General features: G+C 51.6%; 1 protein-coding gene across 1 annotated transcript in view; it reads right to left on the reverse strand.

The window, feature by feature from the left end:
- Positions 1-5,403: 5,403 nt before the first annotated feature.
- LOC116957382 (arf-GAP with Rho-GAP domain, ANK repeat and PH domain-containing protein 1-like) overlaps positions 5,404-21,030 on the reverse strand; it is an 87,215-nt gene continuing 71,588 nt past the window's right edge. The window contains exons 15-19 of the mRNA XM_032979500.2: positions 18,443-18,606; positions 16,293-16,499; positions 14,873-14,978; positions 11,104-11,262; positions 5,404-10,340 (exon numbers count right to left, since the gene is read on the reverse strand). Coding sequence (XP_032835391.1) covers positions 10,337-10,340; positions 11,104-11,262; positions 14,873-14,978; positions 16,293-16,499; positions 18,443-18,606 — 640 coding nt within the window. The 3' untranslated portion in view covers positions 5,404-10,336. The remainder of the gene's footprint in view (positions 10,341-11,103; positions 11,263-14,872; positions 14,979-16,292; positions 16,500-18,442; positions 18,607-21,030) is intronic.

The raw sequence follows: 21,030 nt of genomic DNA on the forward strand, positions 1-21,030 counted from the left end.
ACAATGAGTAAGCCCACAAGCTGTAACCCCTAGTAGCCACGATGAGTAAGCCGCCAAGCTAATCCCTAGTAGTCACAATGAGTAAGCCCACAAGCTCTAACCCCTAATATCCACAATGAGTAAGCCCACAAGCTAACCCCTAGTAGCCACAATGAGTAAGCCCACAGGCTAACCCCTAGTAGCCACAATGAGTAAGCCCACAAGCTAACCCCTAGTAGCGACAATGAGTAAGCCTATAAGCTAATCCCTAGTATCCACAATGAGTAAGCCCACAAGCTAACTCCTAGTAGGCACAATGAGTAAGCCCACAAGCTCTAACCCCTAGTATCCACAATGAGTAAGCCCACAAGCTGTAACCCCTAGTAGCCACAATGAGAAAGCCCACAAGCTAACCCCTAGTATCCACAATGAGTAAGCCCACAAGCTAACCGATAGTAGCCACAATGAGTAGCCCACAAGCTAACCCCTAGTAGTCACAATGAGTAAGCCCACAAGCTCTAACCCCTAGTAGCCACAATGAGTAGCCCACAAGCTAACCCCTAGTAGCCACAACGACTAAGCCCACAAGCTATCCCCTAGTAACCACAATGAGTAAGCCCACAAGCTAACTCCTAGTAGCCACAATGAGTAAGCCCACAAGCTCTAACCCCTAGTAGCCACAATGAGTAAGCCCACAAGCTCTAACCCCTAGTAGCCACAATGAGTAAGCCCACAAGCTAACCCCTAGTAGCCACAATGAGTAAGCCCACAACCTCTAACCCCTAGTAGCCACAATGAGTAAGCCCACAAGCTGACCCCTAGTATCCACAAGGAGTAAGCCCACAAGCTCTAACCCCTAGTAGCCATAATGAGTAAGCCCACAAGCTAACCCCTAGTAGCCACAATGAGTAAGCCCACAAACTAACCCCTAGTAGCCACAATGAGTAAGCCCACAAGCTGTAACCCCTAGTAGCCACAATGAGTAAGCCCACAAGCTCTAACCCCTAGTATCCACAATGAGTAGCCCACAAGCTAACCCCTAGTAGTCACAATGAGTAAGCCCACAAGCTCTAACCCCTAGTATCCACAATGAGAAGCCCACAAGCTGACCCCTAGTAGCCACAATGAGTTAGCCCACAAGCTCTAACCCCTAGTAGCCACAATGAGTATGCCCACAAGCTAACCCCTAGTAGCCACAATGAGTAAGCCCACAAGCTGTAACCCCTCGTAGCCACGATGAGTAAGCCCACAAGCTAATCCCTATTAGTCACAATGAGTAAGCCCACAAGCTCTAACCCCTAGTAGCCACGATGAGTAAGCCCACAAGCTAATTCCTAGTATCCACAATGAGTAAGCCCACAAGCTAACCCCTAGTTGCCACAATGAGTAAGCCCACAAGCTAACCCCTAGTAGCCACAATGAGTAAGCCCACAAGCTAACCCCTAGTAGCCACAATGAGTAAGCCCACAAGCTAACCCCTAGTATCCACAATGAGTAAGCCCACAAGCTAACTCCTAGTAGCCACAATGAGTAAGCCCACAAGCTAACCGATAGTAGCCACAATGAGTAGCCCACAAGCTAACCCCTAGTAGCCACAATGAGTAAACCCACAAGCTCTAACCCCTAGTAGCCACAATGAGTAGCCCACAAGCTAACCCCTAGTAGCAACAACGAGTAAGCCCACAAGCTAACCCCTAGTATCCACAATGAGTAAGCCCACAAGCTAACTCCTAGTAGCCACAATGAGTAAGCCCACAAGCTCTAACCCCTAGTAGCCACAATGAGTAAGCCCACAAGCTAACCCCTAGTAGCCACAATGAGTAAGCCCACAAGCTCTAACCCCTAGTAGCCACAATGAGTAAGCCCACAAGCTGACCCCTAGTATCCACAAGGAGTAAGCCCACAAGCTCTAACCCCTAGTAGCCACAATAAGTAAGCCCACAAGCTCTAACCCCTAGTATCCACAATTAGTAGCCCACAAGCTGACCCCTAGTAACCACAATGAGTAAGCACACAAGCTGACCCCTAGTAGCCACAATGAGTTAGCCCACAAGCTCTAACCCCTAGTATCCCCAAGGAGTTAGCCCACAAGCTCTAACCCCTAGTAGCCACGATGAGTAAGCCCACAAGCTCTAACCCCTAGTAATCACAATGAGTAAGCCCACAAGCTCTAACCCCTAGTAGCCACAATGAGTTAGCCCACAAGCTCTAACCCCTAGTAGCCACAATGAGTAAGCCCACAAGCTCTAACCCCTAGTAGCCACAGTGAGTAAGCCCACAAGCTCTAACCCCTAGTAGCCACAATGAGTAAGCCCACAAGCTAACCCCAAGTATCCACAATGAGTAAGCCCACAAGCTCTAACCCCTAGTAGCCACAATGAGTAAGTCTACAAGCTCTAACCCCTAGTATCCAAAATGAGTAAGCCCACAAGCTCTAACCCCTAGTATCCACAATGAGTAAACCCACAAGCTCTAACCCCTAGTAGCCACAATGAGTAAGCCCACAAGCTCTAACCCCCTAGTAGCCACGATGAATAAGCCAACAAGCTGACCCCTAGTAGCAACGATGAGTAAGCCCACAAGCTAACCCCTAGTAACCACAATGAGTAAGCCCACAAGCTCTAACCCCTAGTAGCCACAATGAGTAATCCCACAAGCTGACCCCTAGTAGCCACAATGAGTAAGCCCACAAACTCTAACCCCTAGTAGCCACGATGAGTAAGCCCACAAGCTCTAACCCCCTAGTAGTCACAATGAGTAAGCCCACAAGCTCTAACCCCTAGTAGTCACAATGAGTAAGCCCACAAGCTGACCCCTAGTAACCACAATGAGTAAGCCCACAAGCTCTAACCCCGAGTAGTCACAATGAGTAAGCCCACAAGCTGACCCCTAGTAGCCACAATGAGTAAGCCCACAAGCTCTAACCCCTAGTAACCACAATGAGTAAGCCCACAAGCTTACCCCTAGTAGCCACAGTGAGAAACCCCACAAGCTCTAACCCCTAGTAGCCACAATGAATAAGCCCACAAGCTCTAACCCCTAGTAGCCACAATGAGTAAGCCCACAAGCTCTAACCCCTAGTAGCCACAATGAATAAGCCCACAAGCTCTAACCCCTAGTAGCCACAATGAGTAAGCCCACAAGCTCTAACCCCTAGTAGCCACAATGAGTAAGCCCACAAACTCTAACCCCTAGTAGCCACAATGAGTAAGCCCACAATCTCTAACCCCTAGTAGCCACAATGAGTAAGCCCACAAGCTCTAACCCCTAGTAGCCACAATGAGTAAGCCCACAAGCTCTAACCCCTAGTAGCCAAGATGAGTAAGCCCACAAGCTAACCCCTAATAAGCACAATGAGTAATCCCACAATCTCTAACCCCTAGTAGCCACAATGAGTTAGCCCACAAGCTAACCCCTAGTAGCCACAATGAGTAAGCCCACAAGCTAACCCCTAGTAGCCACAATGAGTAAGCCCACAAGCTCTAACCCCTAGTAGCCACAATGAGTAAGCCCACAAGCTGACCCCTAGTATCCACAAGGAGTAAGCCCACAAGCTCTAACCCCTAGTAGCCACAATAAGTAAGCCCACAAGCTCTAACCCCTAGTATCCACAATTAGTAGCCCACAAGCTGACCCCTAGTAACCACAATGAGTAAGCACACAAGCTGACCCCTAGTAGCCACAATGAGTTAGCCCACAAGCTCTAACCCCTAGTATCCCCAAGGAGTTAGCCCACAAGCTCTAACCCCTAGTAGCCACGATGAGTAAGCCCACAAGCTCTAACCCCTAGTAATCACAATGAGTAAGCCCACAAGCTCTAACCCCTAGTAGCCACAATGAGTTAGCCCACAAGCTCTAACCCCTAGTAGCCACAATGAGTAAGCCCACAAGCTCTAACCCCTAGTAGCCACAGTGAGTAAGCCCACAAGCTCTAACCCCTAGTAGCCACAATGAGTAAGCCCACAAGCTAACCACAAGTATCCACAATGAGTAAGCCCACAAGCTCTAACCCCTAGTAGCCACAATGAGTAAGTCTACAAGCTCTAACCCCTAGTATCCAAAATGAGTAAGCCCACAAGCTCTAACCCCTAGTATCCACAATGAGTAAACCCACAAGCTCTAACCCCTAGTAGCCACAATGAGTAAGCCCACAAGCTCTAACCCCCTAGTAGCCACGATGAATAAGCCAACAAGCTGACCCCTAGTAGCAACGATGAGTAAGCCCACAAGCTAACCCCTAGTAACCACAATGAGTAAGCCCACAAGCTCTAACCCCTAGTAGCCACAATGAGTAATCCCACAAGCTGACCCCTAGTAGCCACAATGAGTAAGCCCACAAACTCTAACCCCTAGTAGCCACGATGAGTAAGCCCACAAGCTCTAACCCCCTAGTAGTCACAATGAGTAAGCCCACAAGCTCTAACCCCTAGTAGTCACAATGAGTAAGCCCACAAGCTGACCCCTAGTAACCACAATGAGTAAGCCCACAAGCTCTAACCCCGAGTAGTCACAATGAGTAAGCCCACAAGCTGACCCCTAGTAGCCACAATGAGTAAGCCCACAAGCTCTAACCCCTAGTAACCACAATGAGTAAGCCCACAAGCTAACCCCTAGTAGCCACAGTGAGAAACCCCACAAGCTCTAACCCCTAGTAGCCACAATGAATAAGCCCACAAGCTCTAACCCCTAGTAGCCACAATGAGTAAGCCCACAAGCTCTAACCCCTAGTAGCCACAATGAGTAAGCCCACAAACTCTAACCCCTAGTAGCCACAATGAGTAAGCCCACAATCTCTAACCCCTAGTAGCCACAATGAGTAAGCCCACAAGCTCTAACCCCTAGTAGCCACAATGAGTAAGCCCACAAGCTCTAACCCCTAGTAGCCAAGATGAGTAAGCCCACAAGCTAACCCCTAGTAAGCACAATGAGTAATCCCACAATCTCTAACCCCTAGTAGCCACAATGAGTTAGCCCACAAGCTAACCCCTAGTAGCCACAATGAGTAAGCCCACAAGCTGACCCCTAGTAGCCACAATGAGTAAGCCCACAAGCTCTAACTCCTAGTAGCCACAATGAGTAAGCCCACAAGCTCTAACCCCTAGTAGCCACAAGGAGTAAGCCCACAAGCTAACCCCTAGTAAGCACAATGAGTAATCCCACAATCTCTAACCCCTAGTAGCCACAGTGAGTTAGCCCACAAGCTCTAACCCCTAGTAGCCACAATGAGTGCGCCAGGTTAAACTCGGCTTCAATGTCTAGGTTCGTATTATCGATCGGTATAATACAATTATTCTCGCTTTAACGTTTACTGATTGTGTATTGGTGTGTTTTACGTCAGGTCTCCAAATTAAAATCTCACCGCAGGATACAGTTCTTATGATTAAGATTATTAAGCGTGAACTTGGGAAAGAAACGCTCAGACACTTCTGTGTCAAGCAATTTTAATTTCTAAACAAAACCTTAACACTCTAATATGCGAATTCTTATGCTTGAAATTGTCAACACAGTACCCGAGGAGATGTTCCCCCTCGTCGATCCATACATCTAACCCTCAATGATCACGTTTGTTAACTGGGTAACAGAACAATTGATTACTTCCTCAGAGTAACGAGAGCATGCACGGCGACGGGAATCAAAAGTCCTTAAAAATTTCACGCGACGACATTCATACGAAAGGCAACGAAGAAGCCTGTCCTGAAGGCAAAGTATACCGCAATTAATTCATGAGCAAGATTACGTAATTGCGAAATGTCTTGGAGCAAGGGGTGTGTGGCAGTACGCCTGCTTCAGCAAATACTCATCGATTTGGCTAAGGCTTCATGGATTCATACATTTAACCCTCAATGTTCACGTTTGTTAACTGGGTAACAGAACAGACGATGACTTCGTCAGAGCAACGCGAGCATATATCGGCGAGAGGAAAAGTCCTTAAAAATTCATGCAACGATTTTCATACCGACAGGCAATAAAGCAAATTGTTGTACCCCAAAGGCAAAGGTATACGTCAATAGATTCATCGGCAAGATTATATAATTAACGAAATGTCTTGGAATGACGGTGTGCGTGCCCTCCTACGGGAGATGCTTATCTTTGGCCAAGTTTCAATTAATTCGTCGACAAGATTACACGATAAAAAACAGGTTCAACACGACATTCTCTCTGTGGGCATGTAGATTCGTGACGGAGGTTTCAAATAGTTTCGTTTGTATCGATGCATCTGTCGGCAATTTATGCGATTGGAAGTAAAATCACGTAAAACAAGAAGATAAAAAATATATTAACGTACTTATAAACGACGTATCGTTATCACTCGACGAGCCGAGATGCCTTCACGGCCAGCCGATGGTTCACGCGACTTCACGATCAGTCTTCTAATTATTCTTGGCTCTTTCGGTAAAGCCACGTGGAAGGGAAACAAAATAATACAAATACAAAACGGTAAAATTCCCCACGACGTTTCGAACGCAACGCAAAGCAAGCAGTTGTCGCCGCCGTCGTCATCGGGTGTGAAAACCACAATCCGCCTTCTCGCGAATGATTCGCGTTTGCTTCGAGTGCGGATGCGTTCTCGGGCAGTTACGTGACGTCGGGCTGACGTCGGGCAACGCGATGGCGCCGTGCGTATCGTACGGATTAGCTGGGTCCTCCCTCCTCTCACACGGGGGGGGGGGGGGGGGGGGGCGGCCGGAGTTCGGTCCCGCAGTTGATGGGCAGAGCCGTCGCGCGGCGATCCCGTCGTCGGCTAGCGCCCGCGGCTCGCCCCGCTGCCGGCTGGGCACCCTCACTCGTTGTTTTTTTTTTCGGTCAAGTCACGCATGTAGAAGTACGATGAAATTGTATCGAAAACAAAAACATATATATATATGATCGCGACGTTTCGATCGCAATGCAGGCGGGTCTTCGCCGGGTGTCAAGAACAAATCGCGGAGGTAAATACAAACAACAAAAAGATGAGAGACGAGAATTCAACAAGCTCGAAAAAAACAATTTACGTGAAGCCACATCCAGTCAGGCCAACAACACAGTTAGACACTTCCTGGCGGACCACGAATTTCAGAGGAGTGTTAAATTTCGCGTTCAACCTTTGGATTGCGCATACCGGCGTAGATAGAATGAAAAATACGAGGTACACGGTCGGTAGAAATACATATACACGTCCACCAAGAGGTAAGGAGGGAGGAAAGACGGACAGGGAGGCAGAGAGAGAGAGAGAGGGCAGCTCAAAAAATGACCACCTCTTGTAAATACAAAACGGCAGCTCTAAAAAATGACCACCACCTCTTGTGAATACAAAACGGCAGCTCAAAAAAGGGCACCCTTCCTCGGTGGCGCTGCGATGACGTTCATCTGAACCGGTCCCGGGCCTCCCCTAGATCGACTCAGCCTCAAATGAGTACCTGGTGCGGTGTGTAGTGAACATCGTGACTGGGGAGGCCAAGGCGGTCGGGCGTGGTGCTGGCCACCCACCCCCTCGTGTGCCGTTCCGGCCTTCATAGGTGCCACTCGCTAACAGCACTCGCTCCTACAGTCTGTTAAGGCTACACGGGGGATCTTTATCTTTGTGTCATTTATTAAAAGTCATTTCCCTCGCTCTGGGCGTTACATTCCTTGCTATCCCGTGCTGCGGGAAGACAAAGACGGTTGGGCGGCTCTTTTTCCCTATGGAACGCAGTTTCTCTTGGTTGTGTGTAAGTTTGACCTATTTCGCCTCATCCCTTCACGATAGCCCTAGTATCCACAATGAGTAAGCCCACAAGCTAACCCCTAGCATCCACAATGAGTAAGCCCACAAGCTCTAACCCCTAGTAGCCACAATGAGTAAGCCCACAAGCTAACCCCTAGTAGCCACAAGGAGTAAGCCCACAAGCTAACCCCTAGTAGCCACAAGGAGTAAGCCCATAAGCTCTAACCCCCAGTAACCACAATGAGTAAGCCCACAAGCTCTAACCCCTAGTAGTCACAATGAGTTAGCCCACAAGCTCTAACCCCTAGTAGCCACAATGAGTAAGTCCACAAGCTCTAACCCCTAGTAACCACAATGAGTAAGCCCACAAGCTGACCCCTAGTAGCCACAAGGAGTAAGCCCACAAGCTGACCCCTAGTAGCCACAATGAGTAAGTCCACAAGCTCTAACCCCTAGTAGCCACAATGAGTAATCCTACAAGCTGACCCCTAGTAACCACAATGAGTAAGCCCACAAGCTAACCCCTAGTATCCACAATTAGTAGCCCACAAGCTCTAACCCCTAGTATCCACAATGAGTAGCCCACAAGCTAACTCCTAGTAGCCACAATGAGTAAGCCCACAAGCTAACCCCTAGTAACCACAATGAGTAAGCCCACAAGCTGACCCCTAGTATCCACAATGAGTAAGCCCACAAGCTAACCCCTAGTAACCACAATGAGTAAGCCCACAAACTGACCCCTAGTATCCACAATGAGTAAGCCAACAAGCTCTAACCCCTAGTAACCACAATGAGTAGCCCACAAGCTCTAACCCCTAGTAGCCACAATGAGTAAGCCCACAAGCTCTAACCCCCTAGTAGCCACAATGAGTAAGCCCACAAGCTCTAACCCCTAGTAGCCACAATGAGTAAGCCCACAAGCTCTAACCCCTAGTAGCCACAATGAGTAAGCCCACAAGCTCTAACCCCTAGTAGCCACAATGAGAGCCCACAAGCTCTAACCCCTAGTAGCCACAATGAGTAAGCCCACAAGCTCTAACCCCTAGTAGCCACAATGAGTAAGCCCACAAGCTCTAACCCCTAGTAGCTACAAATAGTAAGCCCACAAGCTCTAACCCCTAATAGCCACAATGAGTAAGCCCACAAGCTCTAACCCCTAGTAGCCACAATGAGTAAGCCCACAAGCTCTAACCCCTAGTAGCCACAATGAGTAAGCCCACAAGCTCTAACCCCTAGTTACACTACACCATACACTACACTATACACTACACTATACACTACAATACACCATACACTACACCATACACTACACTATACACTACAATACACCATACACTACACTATACACTACACTACACACTACACTATACACTACATACACTACACCATACACTACACTATACACTACACTATACACTACACACTACACTATACACTACACTATACACTACACTATACACTACAATACACCATACACTTCACTATACACTACACTATACCATACACTATACACTACACTATACACTACACTACACCATACACTACACCATACACTACACCATACACTACACTATACACTACACTATACACTACACCATACACTACACTATACATTGCACTATACACTACAATACACCATACACTACACACTACACTATACACTACACTATACACTACACTACACTATACACTACACTATACACTATACACTACACCATACACTACACGCTAAACTACACTACACCATACACTACACTATACACTACAACATACACTACACTATACACTACACCATACACTATACACTACACTATACACTACAATACACCATACACTACAATACACCATACACTACACCGTACACTAAACTATGCACTACAATACACCATACACTACACCATACACTACACTATACACTACACCATACACTACACTATACACTACACTATACACTACAATACACCATACACTACACCATACACTACACCACACACTACACTATACACTACACTATACACTACACCATACACTACACTATACACTACAATACACCATACACTACACTATACACTACACCATACACTACACCATACACTACACTATACACTGTACACTACATCAGCAGTGTTAACGCTACCACCACCATCAACATTGCCATCGTTACAAAGAGCATCACCATTATTCCCGTGTGTCCCCCGTGTCTCTCTCCGTGTCTCTCTCCGTGTCTCCCCCCGTGTCTCCCCCCGTGTCTCTCCCCGTGTCTCCCCCCGTGTCTCCCCCCGTGTCTCTCCCCGTGTCTCCCCCCGTGTCTCCCGGTGTCTCTCCCCGTGTCTCTCTCCGTGTCTCTCCCCGTGTCTCACCTCTCCCCCCGTGTCTCTCCCCGTGTCTCCCCCCGTGTCTCCCGGTGTCTCTCCCCGTGTCTCTCCCCGTGTCTCCCCCCGTGTCTCCCGGTGTCTCTCCCCGTGTCTCTCCCCGTGTCTCTCCCCGTGTATCTCCCCGTGTCTCTCCCCGTGTGTCTCCACGTGTCTCTCCCCGTGTGTCTCCCCGTGTCTCTCCCCGTGTGTCTCCCCGTGTCTCCCGGTGTCTCTCCCCGTGTCTCTCCCCGTGTGTCTCCCCGTGTGTCTCCATGAAAGTTTTGCGTCTTGAACCGCAAATTCCGTAGGTCAGAGTCGTTCATCTGGAGAGACGCAGACACGCGCCTGAGTTACACACCTGAGTGAATGAGTGGTGAGTGTATGAGTGAGTGGTGAGTGAGTGTATGAGTGAGTGTATGAGTGAGTGAGTGGTGAATGAGTGTATGAGTGAGTGAGTGTATGAGTGAGTGAGTGTATGAGTGAGTATATGAGTGAGTGTATGAGTGAGTGAGTGTAAGAGTGTGTGAGTGAGTGAGTGTATGAGTGAGTTGTTTGAGTGAGTGAGTGTATGAGTGAGTGTAAGAGTGTGTGAGTGAGTGAGTGTATGAGTGAGTGAGTGTATGAGTGAGTGTAAGAGTGAGTGAGTGTATGAGTGAGTGAGTGTATGAGTGAGTGTATGAGTGAGTGTTTGAGTGAGTGTATGAGTGAGTGAGTGTATGAGTGAGTGTATGAGTGAGTGTATGAGTGAGTGTATGAGTGAGAGTATGAGTGAGTGTATGAGTGAGTGAGTGTATGAGTGAGTGAGTCTATGAGTGAGTGAGTGTATGAGTGAGTGTATGAGTGAGTGTATGAGTGAGTGAGTGAGTGTAAGAGTGAGTGAGTGAGTGTAAGAGTGAGTGAGTGTATGAGTGAGTGAGTGTATGAGTGAGTGAGTGTATGAGTGAGTGTATGAGTGAGTGTAAGAGTGAGTGAGTGAGTGTATGAGTGAGTGAGTGTAACAGTGAGTGAGTGAGTGTAAGAGTGAGTGAGTGAGTGTATGAGTGTATGAGTGAGTGAGTGTGTGAGTGACTGCCTGACCATGCACACCTGTGTGCCCCTTGGGATATGCTTGGGTACATCTCGATGAGATCCCTGAGTAGCCGTGCCGTCTGTTTCTCCAGTAGGTCGGTGTGGAACAGAGCCGGGATGAAGATGGTCACAAGGTTCTCCACTGGCATCCGGTTCTGGCTGGAGTAGAGCTGAACCCTGAACAGAGATTGACCACCCCACCACAAAAAAATATAAAGACAAAGATCCCCCGTGTAGCCTGTCACAGACTGTGGGGGCAAAGTGCTGTTAGCGAGCGGCGGCTATGTGAGCGAGTGTGTGTGAGTGTGTCTGTGTGTCTGTGCGTGTGTGTGTCTGTGTGTGTGTCTGTGTGTGTGTGTCTGTGAGTATGTGTGTGTGTCTCTGTGTCATCTGTAAGATGCGCCTGCCATTCTTCCACTCCGGTGGTGGGTGTACACCCAGGACCCCATTCCGACCTAAAGTGGCCTGGTCTCAGTTATCTGATGAAAGTTGCAAGCGAGAATTTCATCATCGCTTGCGGCTGGGATTGGCATCGTCCCCGACTCCTCCTGATGTCGAGGGTAAATGGGCGAGGTTTAGGACTGTGACTCATGCAGCTGCAATGGCTGCTTTGGGTACGCGGTCCAGACCTCCCCAGAGATCCTGGCTGACAGAGGAGGTGTTCAGGATGGTTGAGAAAAAGCGACAGGCCCACTGTCATCGGCTACAGAATCCCACGTCAGAGAATGAGGAGGCTTACCGCAGCCTTCGCTCGGAGGTTCCGAGAGCCGTGAGGCGCTGCAAGGATGGGTGGTGGTCGCGGGTTGCTGAGGAGATGGAGTCTGCCTCAGTGGCCCGCGATCACAAATCTCTATTTAACTCCATCAAAAAAGTAACCTGCAGCACCACACCTATTACCATCATTAGGGGAAAAAACGGTGATCCAATCTCCGACCCCCAGGAACAGTTTTGCAGATTTTCTGAGCATTTTTGTGAGGTCCTGGGGGAGGGGAAATCCCTCAGCCAGGAAAACATCGTGGCACAAAGTGGGGATGACCCTGCTGAGGCTGCGGTGCCTCAAATATTGGAAAAAGTCACCTCCTGTGAGTGGCTGGCTGAGGTGCCATCTGTTGAGGAAGTACTGAAGGCGATCTGGAGTCTGAGACCAGGAAAGGCACCGGGCAGAGATGATTTCCCAAGCGAAATGCTGAGGGAGGGTGGCGTTTGTGCACAGACTGCCCTATATGACATCATAACAACACTCTGGACCACTGGACGGGTTCCGCAGGATTGGAAGGATGCCCTGGTGGTCCCCCACTTTAAGAAGGGGACCGCACAGACTGTAACAACTACAGGGGCATCTCACTCCTCAGTGTGCCGGGAAAGGTCCTGGCAAGGATTATTCAACATTGCCTTGCCAGGCACGCTGAGGAGAGGCTTGCGGAGCCCCAATGCAGTTTCAGGAAAGGGCGGTCCTGCTCAGATGTCTTTTTTTCTGTCCGTCTGCTACAGCAGAGGTGTAGGGAATTCCAGCAAGACCTACATCTCTGCTTTATTGACCTGGTCAACGCCTATGATACCATCAGTAGGCCTGGGCTCTGGGTTGTTCGTCATGCTTTTGGAGTCCCTGACCCTCTGCTCACGATCATTAAGGACCTTCATGATGGTGAGCGGGCCCGGGTAAAATTACGTGGCCGGGAGTCAGAGCCATTCCCTGTACACCTTGGGGTGCGACAGGGATGTCCTCTGGCTCCCACATTACTTAACATCTATTTAAACCACGTAGTTCATGAAGCCTTCAATAGCTGTACCGGGGGAATCTCCATATGGTACAGATATAATGGGAGGCTGATCGATGCCCGGGTGCGGTCAAGGGATGGCTCCCTATTGCTCACCCATGTTATGTATGCCGATGATTTGGTAATAGCTGCTCATTCGGAGGAGGAGTTGGAGACGCTGCTGCTGAGACTGGAGCATGCCACTAAGAGATGGGGCCTTACCATCAGCCCCACCAAGACTAAGCACCTGCCTGGGTATTTTGTACCATCGGACACTCCACCCCCACAACTCCCAATCGGTGATGAGGCAGTTGTGGAGAGAGTGGAGAGTTTCCCATACCTGGGCAGTGTGCTTATGACTGACTCCAGTTTAACAGCAGAGGTCTCACTCCGAATCAGTCGAGCGGCAATATCTTTTCATCGGTTGCGTAACGCTGTGTGGAAGCTACCTGGTCTGTCGCTCCGCACTAAGCTTCAGGTCTTCTCGGCCACGGTCATTCCCTCCCTTCTCTACGCTTGCGAAACGTGGACCCCCCTAATGGAACATCTTCGCCGGTTAGAAACATTTAGGCTGGCCTGCCTATGATCCATCCTGGGTTTAACCAGACTGGATTGTGTGAGGAGCTCACAAATCCTGGAAAGATCTGGGCAGGGTCCCATCGGTGAGCTCCTCCGGCAGGCAAGGCTGCGATGGCTGGGTCATGTAGCCCGCATGCCCAGCCACCGCATGCCGAAACAGCTTTTGTTTGGCAGGATTGAGGGGGCTAAGCGGGCGCGGCACGGGCTAGAGAAGAGATGGGAGTGATGTGGTACAGGAGGACGTGGAGCTGAGTGGACTTGCCGATGACTGGTACCAGCGGTGTCAAGATCGGCCTCTGTGGAGGAGGCTCGTGAAGGATGCTACTGGGCAGTTGGAGGCAGTCGCCCTCCAACAACAACGGAGGGCGGAGGAGCGACGCTCACAACAACGAGCGGAGCGCCGGGTGGCTAAAGCACAGCAGGTTGGCACAGTAGGGGGCACAGGTGGTGCATCAGCCAGTCATCTCAGTCAGTCGACCCGTGGCACCTGGGTCTGCCCCGTGACCTCCTGCCAGCGGGCGTTCGACACTTCACGTGGCCTCACGGTGCACATAGCCTGGCACAAGCGTCGTGGTGACGTCACCGCCACTTAGTGGCGAATGGCGGTTGTTGTTGTTGTTGTGTGTGTACACGTGTGTGTGTGTACACGTGTGTGTGTACACGTGTGTGTGTGTGTGTACACGTGTGTGTGTGTACACGTGTGTGTACACGTGTGTGTGTGTGTACACGTGTGTGTGTGTACACGTGTGTTTGTGTACACGTGTGTGTGTAGACGTGTGTGTGTGTACACGTGTGTGTGTACACGTGTGTGTGTACACGTGTGTGTGTGTGTGTACACGTGTGTGTACACGTGTGTGTGTGTGTGTACACGTGTGTGTACACGTGTGTGTGTGTACACGTGTGTGTGTACACGTGTGTGTGTGTACACGTGTGTGTGTTTGTGTACACGTGTGTGTGTGTACACGTGTGTGTGTACACGTGTGTGTGTGTACACGTGTGTGTGTACACGTGTCTGTGTGTGTACACGTGTGTGTGTGTACACGTGTGTGTGTACACGTGCGTGTGTGTGTGTACACGTGTGTGTGTGTGTACACGTGTGTGTGTGTACACGTGTGTGTGTTTGTGTACACGTGTGTGTGTACACGTGTGTGTGTACACGTGTGTGTGTACACGTGTGTGTGTGTGTACACCTGTGTGTGTGTGTACACGTGTGTGTGTACACGTGTGTGTGTGTACACTGTGTGTGTGTGTACACGTGTGTGTGTGTACACGTGTGTGTGTGTACACGTGTGTGTGTGTGTGTACACGTGTGTGTGTGTACACTGTGTGTGTGTGTACACGTGTGTGTGTACACGTGTGTGTGTACACGTGTGTTTGTGTGTGTACACGTGTGTGTGTACACGGGTGTGTGTGTGTGTACACGTGTGTGTGTGTACACTGTGCGTGTCTACTTGTGGAGGTGCTGTAGCAGGTAGTGTAGGGTGCTGCGCTGGGTGCTGGGTAGCGATGCGATCCTCTGCCTGTACTTGTCCGCCTTCACCTGGGGGTCAGCCTCACCTGTAGGGCACGAGGGTCAGAGGGGTCAACAGGTCAAGGCAGGGTCACCGGTCAAAGGAGTTCACGCGTTAGCTCCGTGGCGTGATGGGTCACGGGTCAGTCCGGTTGAACACCACTCCGACGTGGGAGAGACCCGTGGGTTGTGGCCTAACGTTGTGTTGACGTTCGGGTCTCAGCCTGCATGCAGTCAGCTCCGTCCGTCCGTCCATCTGCGGCGTGGAGTGACAGTAACTCGCTACCCGGGCCAAGGTGTAAACACCGCCACTGAGGGGGAGAGAGACAAAGGCGGCCGGGCGTGGTGGTGCTGGTGGTGGCCACCCACCCACCACCTCCGTGTGTGTGTGTGTAGCCACAGTGCCGGTAGCCTTCATTGACGCTGCTGCTGCTGCTGCTCGCTACTAACAGCACTTGCCCCTGCAGCCCTGCTAGAGGCTACCTGGGGGAGCTTTGTCTCTGTGTGTGTGTGTAACAGCACTTGCCCCTGCAGCCCTGCTAGAGGCTACCTGGGGGAGCTTTGTCTCTGTGTGTGTGTAACAGCACTTGCCCCTACAGCCTGCTAAAGGCTACCTGGGGGAGCTTTGTCTCTGTGTGTGTGTAACAGCACTTGCCCCAACAGCCCTGCTAGAGGCTACAAGGGGGAGCTTTGTCTGTGTGTGTGTAACAGCACTTGCCCCTACAGCCTGATAGAGGCTACCTGGGGGAGCTTTGTGTGTGTGTGTAACAGCACTTGCCCCTACGGCCTGCTAGAGGCTACACGGGGGAGCTTTGTCTCTGTGTCTGTGTGTAACTGCACTTGCCCCTGCAGCCCTGCTAGAGGCTACCTGGGGGAGCTTTGTCTGTGTCTGTGTGTAACAGCACTTGCCCCTAAAGCCCTGCTAGAGGCTACCTGGGGGAGCTTTGTCTGTCTGTGTGTAACAGCACTTGCCCCTGCAGCCCTGCTAGAGGCTACCTGGGGGAGCTTTGTCTGTGTCTGTGTGTAACAGCACTTGCCCCTGCAGCCCTGCTAGAGGCTACCTGGGGGAGCTTTGTCTCTGTGTGTAACAGCACTTGCCCCTACAGCCTGCTAGAGGCTACCTGGGGGAGCTTTGTCTTTGTGTGTAGTGTGTCTGTGTGTGAGTGATTGCACGAGTGAGTGCATGAGTGAGTATATGAGTGAGTGTATCAGTGAGTGATTGTATGAGTTAGTGTATGAGTGAGTGTATGAGTGTATGAGTGAGTGAGTGTATGAGTGAGTGAATGAGCGAGTGAGTGAATGAATGAGTGAATGAGCGAGTGAATGAATTAATTAATGAGTGAATGAGTGAACGAGCTCACGGGCCACGCTGGTCCACTCGCTCCCACTCGGGATCAAGGACGTCGGGGCCTGGCGCAGGATGGCCTTGAGCGCACTGGCCGCCAACTCCACGTTCCCCTGGCCGGGCTCCAGGACAGCCGAGCGGGGATCTGCCCAGAGCCTCTCCACAAGGGCTTCGGTGGCGCTGGCGACGCCGACGGTTCGGTACAGACCCTCACGCATCAGGCCTAGAGAGTCGCACACCGCACGCTACAATCGGTGACCCGGTGGCACGGTGACACAGTGACACAGTGATACAGTGACACAGTGACAGAGTGACACAGTGACAGAGTGACAGAGTGACACAGTGACACAGTGAGACAGTGACACAGTGACCCAGTGATACTGTGACACAGTGACAGAGTGACACAGTGACACAGTGACAGAGTGATACAGTGACACAGTGACAGAGTGACACAGAGACACAGTGACACAGTGACAGAGTGACACAGTGACACAGTGACAGAGTGACACAGTGACAGAGTGACAGAGTGACACAGTGACACAGAGACACAGTGACAGAGTGACAGAGTGACACAGTGACACAGTGAGACAGTGACACAGTGACCCAGTGATACTGTGACACAGTGACAGAGTGACACAGTGACACAGAGACACAGTGACACAGTGACAGAGTGACACAGAGACACAGTGACACAGAGTCACAGTGACACAGTGACACAGAGACACAGTGACACAGTGACAGAGTGACACAGTGACACAGTGACCCAGTGACAGAGTGACACAGAGACAGAGTGACACAGAGACACAGTGACACAGTGACAGAGTGACACAGTGACCCAGAGACACAGTGACACAGTGACACAGTGACAGAGTGATACAGTGACACAGTGATACAGTGACAGAGTGACACAGTGACCCAGTGACACAGTGACACAGTGATACAGTGACACAGAGACACAGTGACACAGTGACAGAGTGACACAGTGACACGGTGACACAGAGACACAGTGACACAGTGACAGTGACACAGTGACACAGTGACCCAGTGCCAGAGTGACACAGTGACACAGTGAGACAGTGACACAGTGACCCAGTGACACAGTGACCCAGTGACCCAGCGACACAGTGACACAGTGACACAGAGACACAGTGACAGTGACACAGTGACAGAGTGAGACATTGACACAGTGACACAGTGACAGAGTGACACAGTGACACAGTGACCCAGTGACAGAGTGACACAGTGACACAGTGAGACAGTGACACAGTGACCCAGTGACACAGTGACACAGTGACCCAGTGACCCAGCGACACAGTGACACAGAGACACAGTGACAGAGTGACACAGTGACACAGTGAGACAGTGACACAGTGACACAGTGAGACATTGACACAGTGACACAGTGACACAGAGACACAGTGAGACAGTGACACAGTCACACAGTGGCACAGAGACACAGTGATACAGTGACACAGTGACACAATGACACAGTGACACAATGACACAGTGACACAGTGACACAATGACAAAGTGACACAGTGACCCAGTGACACAGTGACACAGAGACACAGTGACACAGAGACACAGTGACACAGTGGCACAGTGACTCAGTGACAGAGTGACACAGTGACAGAGTGACCCAATGACACAGTACTTCACCCCAACCCACCCACCCCACCCACACCACCTACCCACACCACCCACTCCACCCACCCACACACCACCCACCCCAGCCACCCCACACCACCCACCCCACACACCCACCCACACCACCCACCCACCGTACCCACACCACCCACCCCACCCACCCCACACACCCACCCACACCACCCACCCACAAACCACCCCCCACCCCACCCACCCCACCCACACCACCCACCCACACCACCCACCCCACCCACCCCACCCCACATACCCACCCACAAACCACCCACCCCACCCACACCATCCACCCACCGTACCCACACCACCCACTCCACCCACCCACCAACACACCACCCACACACCACCCACACACCCACCCACCCCACCCACCCCACACACCCACCCACACCACCCACCCACAAACCACCCACACCACCCACACCACCCCCCCCCACCCACACCCCCCACCCCACCCACACCACCCACACCACCCACCCCACCCACACCACCCACCCCACCCACCGTACTGCTCCACGTGCTCCACGCACTTGGCGACGGCGAGCACGACGTCCTCGTCCGTGATTGGCTGCTGCGAGAGGGGCCGCCCGGCCCCGCCCCGCGCGGATTTGACCAATGAGGAGGCGCGGGCGGGGCCTAAGATCCCGGGCAGACGGATGCAGAGGGACCTGAAACAGAACGAACGGGAGATGTTGACTACCTTACCTGGTGCACAGGAGGTCGTGGGTTCCATGCTGAGATGTTGACTACCTCGCCTGGTACACAGGAGGTCGTGGGTTCCACCACCACCATCATCACGGTGGCTATGAGATGTTGACTACCTCGCCTGGTACACAGGACATCGTGGGTTCCACCACCACCATCATCACGGTGGCTATGAGATGTTGACTACCTCGCTGGTACACAGGAGGTCGTGAGTTCCATGCTGAGATGTTGACTACCTCGCCTGGTACACAGGAGGTCGTGGGTTCCACCACCACCATCATCACGGTGGCTATGAGATGTTGACTACCTCGCCTGGTACACAGGAGGTCGTGGGTTCCACCACCACCATCATCACGGTGGCTATGAGATGTTGACTACCTCGCCTGGTACACAGGAGGTCGTGGGTTCCACCACCACCATCATCACGGTGGCTATGAGATGTTGACTACCTCGCCTGGTACACAGGACATCGTGGGTTCCACCACCACCATCATCACGGTGGCTATGAGATGTTGACTACCTCGCTGGTACACAGGAGGTCGTGAGTTCCATGCTGAGATGTTGACTACCTCGCCTGGTACACAGGAGGTCGTGGGTTCCACCACCACCATCATCACGGTGGCTATGAGATGTTGACTACCTCGCCTGGTCCACAGGAGGTCGTGGGTTCCACCACCACCATCATCACGGTGGCTATGAGATGTTGACTACCTCGCCTGGTTCACAGGAGGTCGTGGGTTCCACCACCACCATCATCACGGTGGCTATGAGATGTTGACTACCTCGCCTGGTACACAGGAGATCGTGGGTTCCACCACCACCATCATCACGGTGGCTATGAGATGTTGACTACCTTGCTGGTACACAGGAGGTCGTGGGTTCCATGCTGAGATGTTGACTGCCTCGCCTGGTCCACAGGAGGTCGTGGGTTCCACCACCACCATCATCACGGTGGCTATGAGATGTTGACTACCTCGCCTGGTTCACAGGAGGTCGTGGGTTCCACCACCACCATCATCACGGTGGCTATGAGATGTTGACTACCTCGCCTGGTACACAGGAGATCGTGGGTTCCACCACCACCATCATCACGGTGGCTATGAGATGTTGACTACCTTGCTGGTACACAGGAGGTCGTGGGTTCCATGCTGAGATGTTGACTACCTCGCCTGGTACACAGGAGGTCGTGGGTTCCACCACCACCATCATCACGGTGGCTATGAGATGTTGACTACCTCGCCTGGTACACAGGAGATCGTGGGTTCCACCACCACCATCATCACGGTGGCTATGAGATGTTGACTACCTCGCCAGGTACACAGGAGGTCGTGGGTTCCACCACCACCATCATCACGGTGGCTATGAGATGTTGACTACCTCGCCTGGTACACAGGAGGTCGTGGGTTCCACCACCACCATCATCACGGTGGCTATGAGATGTTGACTACCTCGCCTGGTTCACAGGAGGTCGTGGGTTCCACCACCACCATCATCACGGTGGCTATGAGATGTTGACTACCTCGCCTGGTACACAGGACATCGTGGGTTCCACCACCACCATCATCACGGTGGCTATGAGATGTTGACTACCTCGCTGGTACACAGGAGGTCGTGAGTTCCATGCTGAGATGTTGACTACCTCGCCTGGTACACAGGAGGTCGTGGGTTCCACCACCACCATCATCACGGTGGCTATGAGATGTTGACTACCTCGCCTGGTACACAGGAGGTCGTGGGTTCCACCACCACCATCATCACGGTGGCTATGAGATGTTGACTACCTCGCCTGGTCCACAGGAGGTCGTGGGTTCCACCACCACCATCATCACGGTGGCTATGAGATGTTGACTACCTCGCCTGGTTCACAGGAGGTCGTGGGTTCCACCACCACCATCATCACGGTGGCTATGAGATGTTGACTACCTCGCCTGGTACACAGGAGATCGTGGGTTCCACCACCACCATCATCACGGTGGCTATGAGATGTTGACTACCTTGCTGGTACACAGGAGGTCGTGGGTTCCATGCTGAGATGTTGACTACCTTGCTGGTACACAGGAGGTCGTGGGTTCCATGCTGAGATGTTGACTACCTCGCCTGGTACACAGGAGGTCGTGGGTTCCACCACCACCATCATCACGGTGGCTATGAGATGTTGACTACCTCGCCTGGTACACAGGAGATCGTGGGTTCCACCACCACCATCATCACGGTGGCTATGAGATGTTGACTACCTCGCCAGGTACACAGGAGGTCGTGGGTTCCACCACCACCATCATCACGGTGGCTATGAGATGTTGACTACCTCGCCAGGTACACAGGAGGTCGTGGGTTCCACCACCACCATCATCACGGTGGCTATGAGATGTTGACTACCTCGCCTGGTG

Source organism: Petromyzon marinus, chromosome 73, assembly GCF_048934315.1.
Source record: "Petromyzon marinus isolate PM22_M1 ecotype Great Lakes invasive population chromosome 73, UKy_Petmar_22M1.pri1.0, whole genome shotgun sequence".
NCBI lineage: Eukaryota > Metazoa > Chordata > Hyperoartia > Petromyzontiformes > Petromyzontidae > Petromyzon > Petromyzon marinus.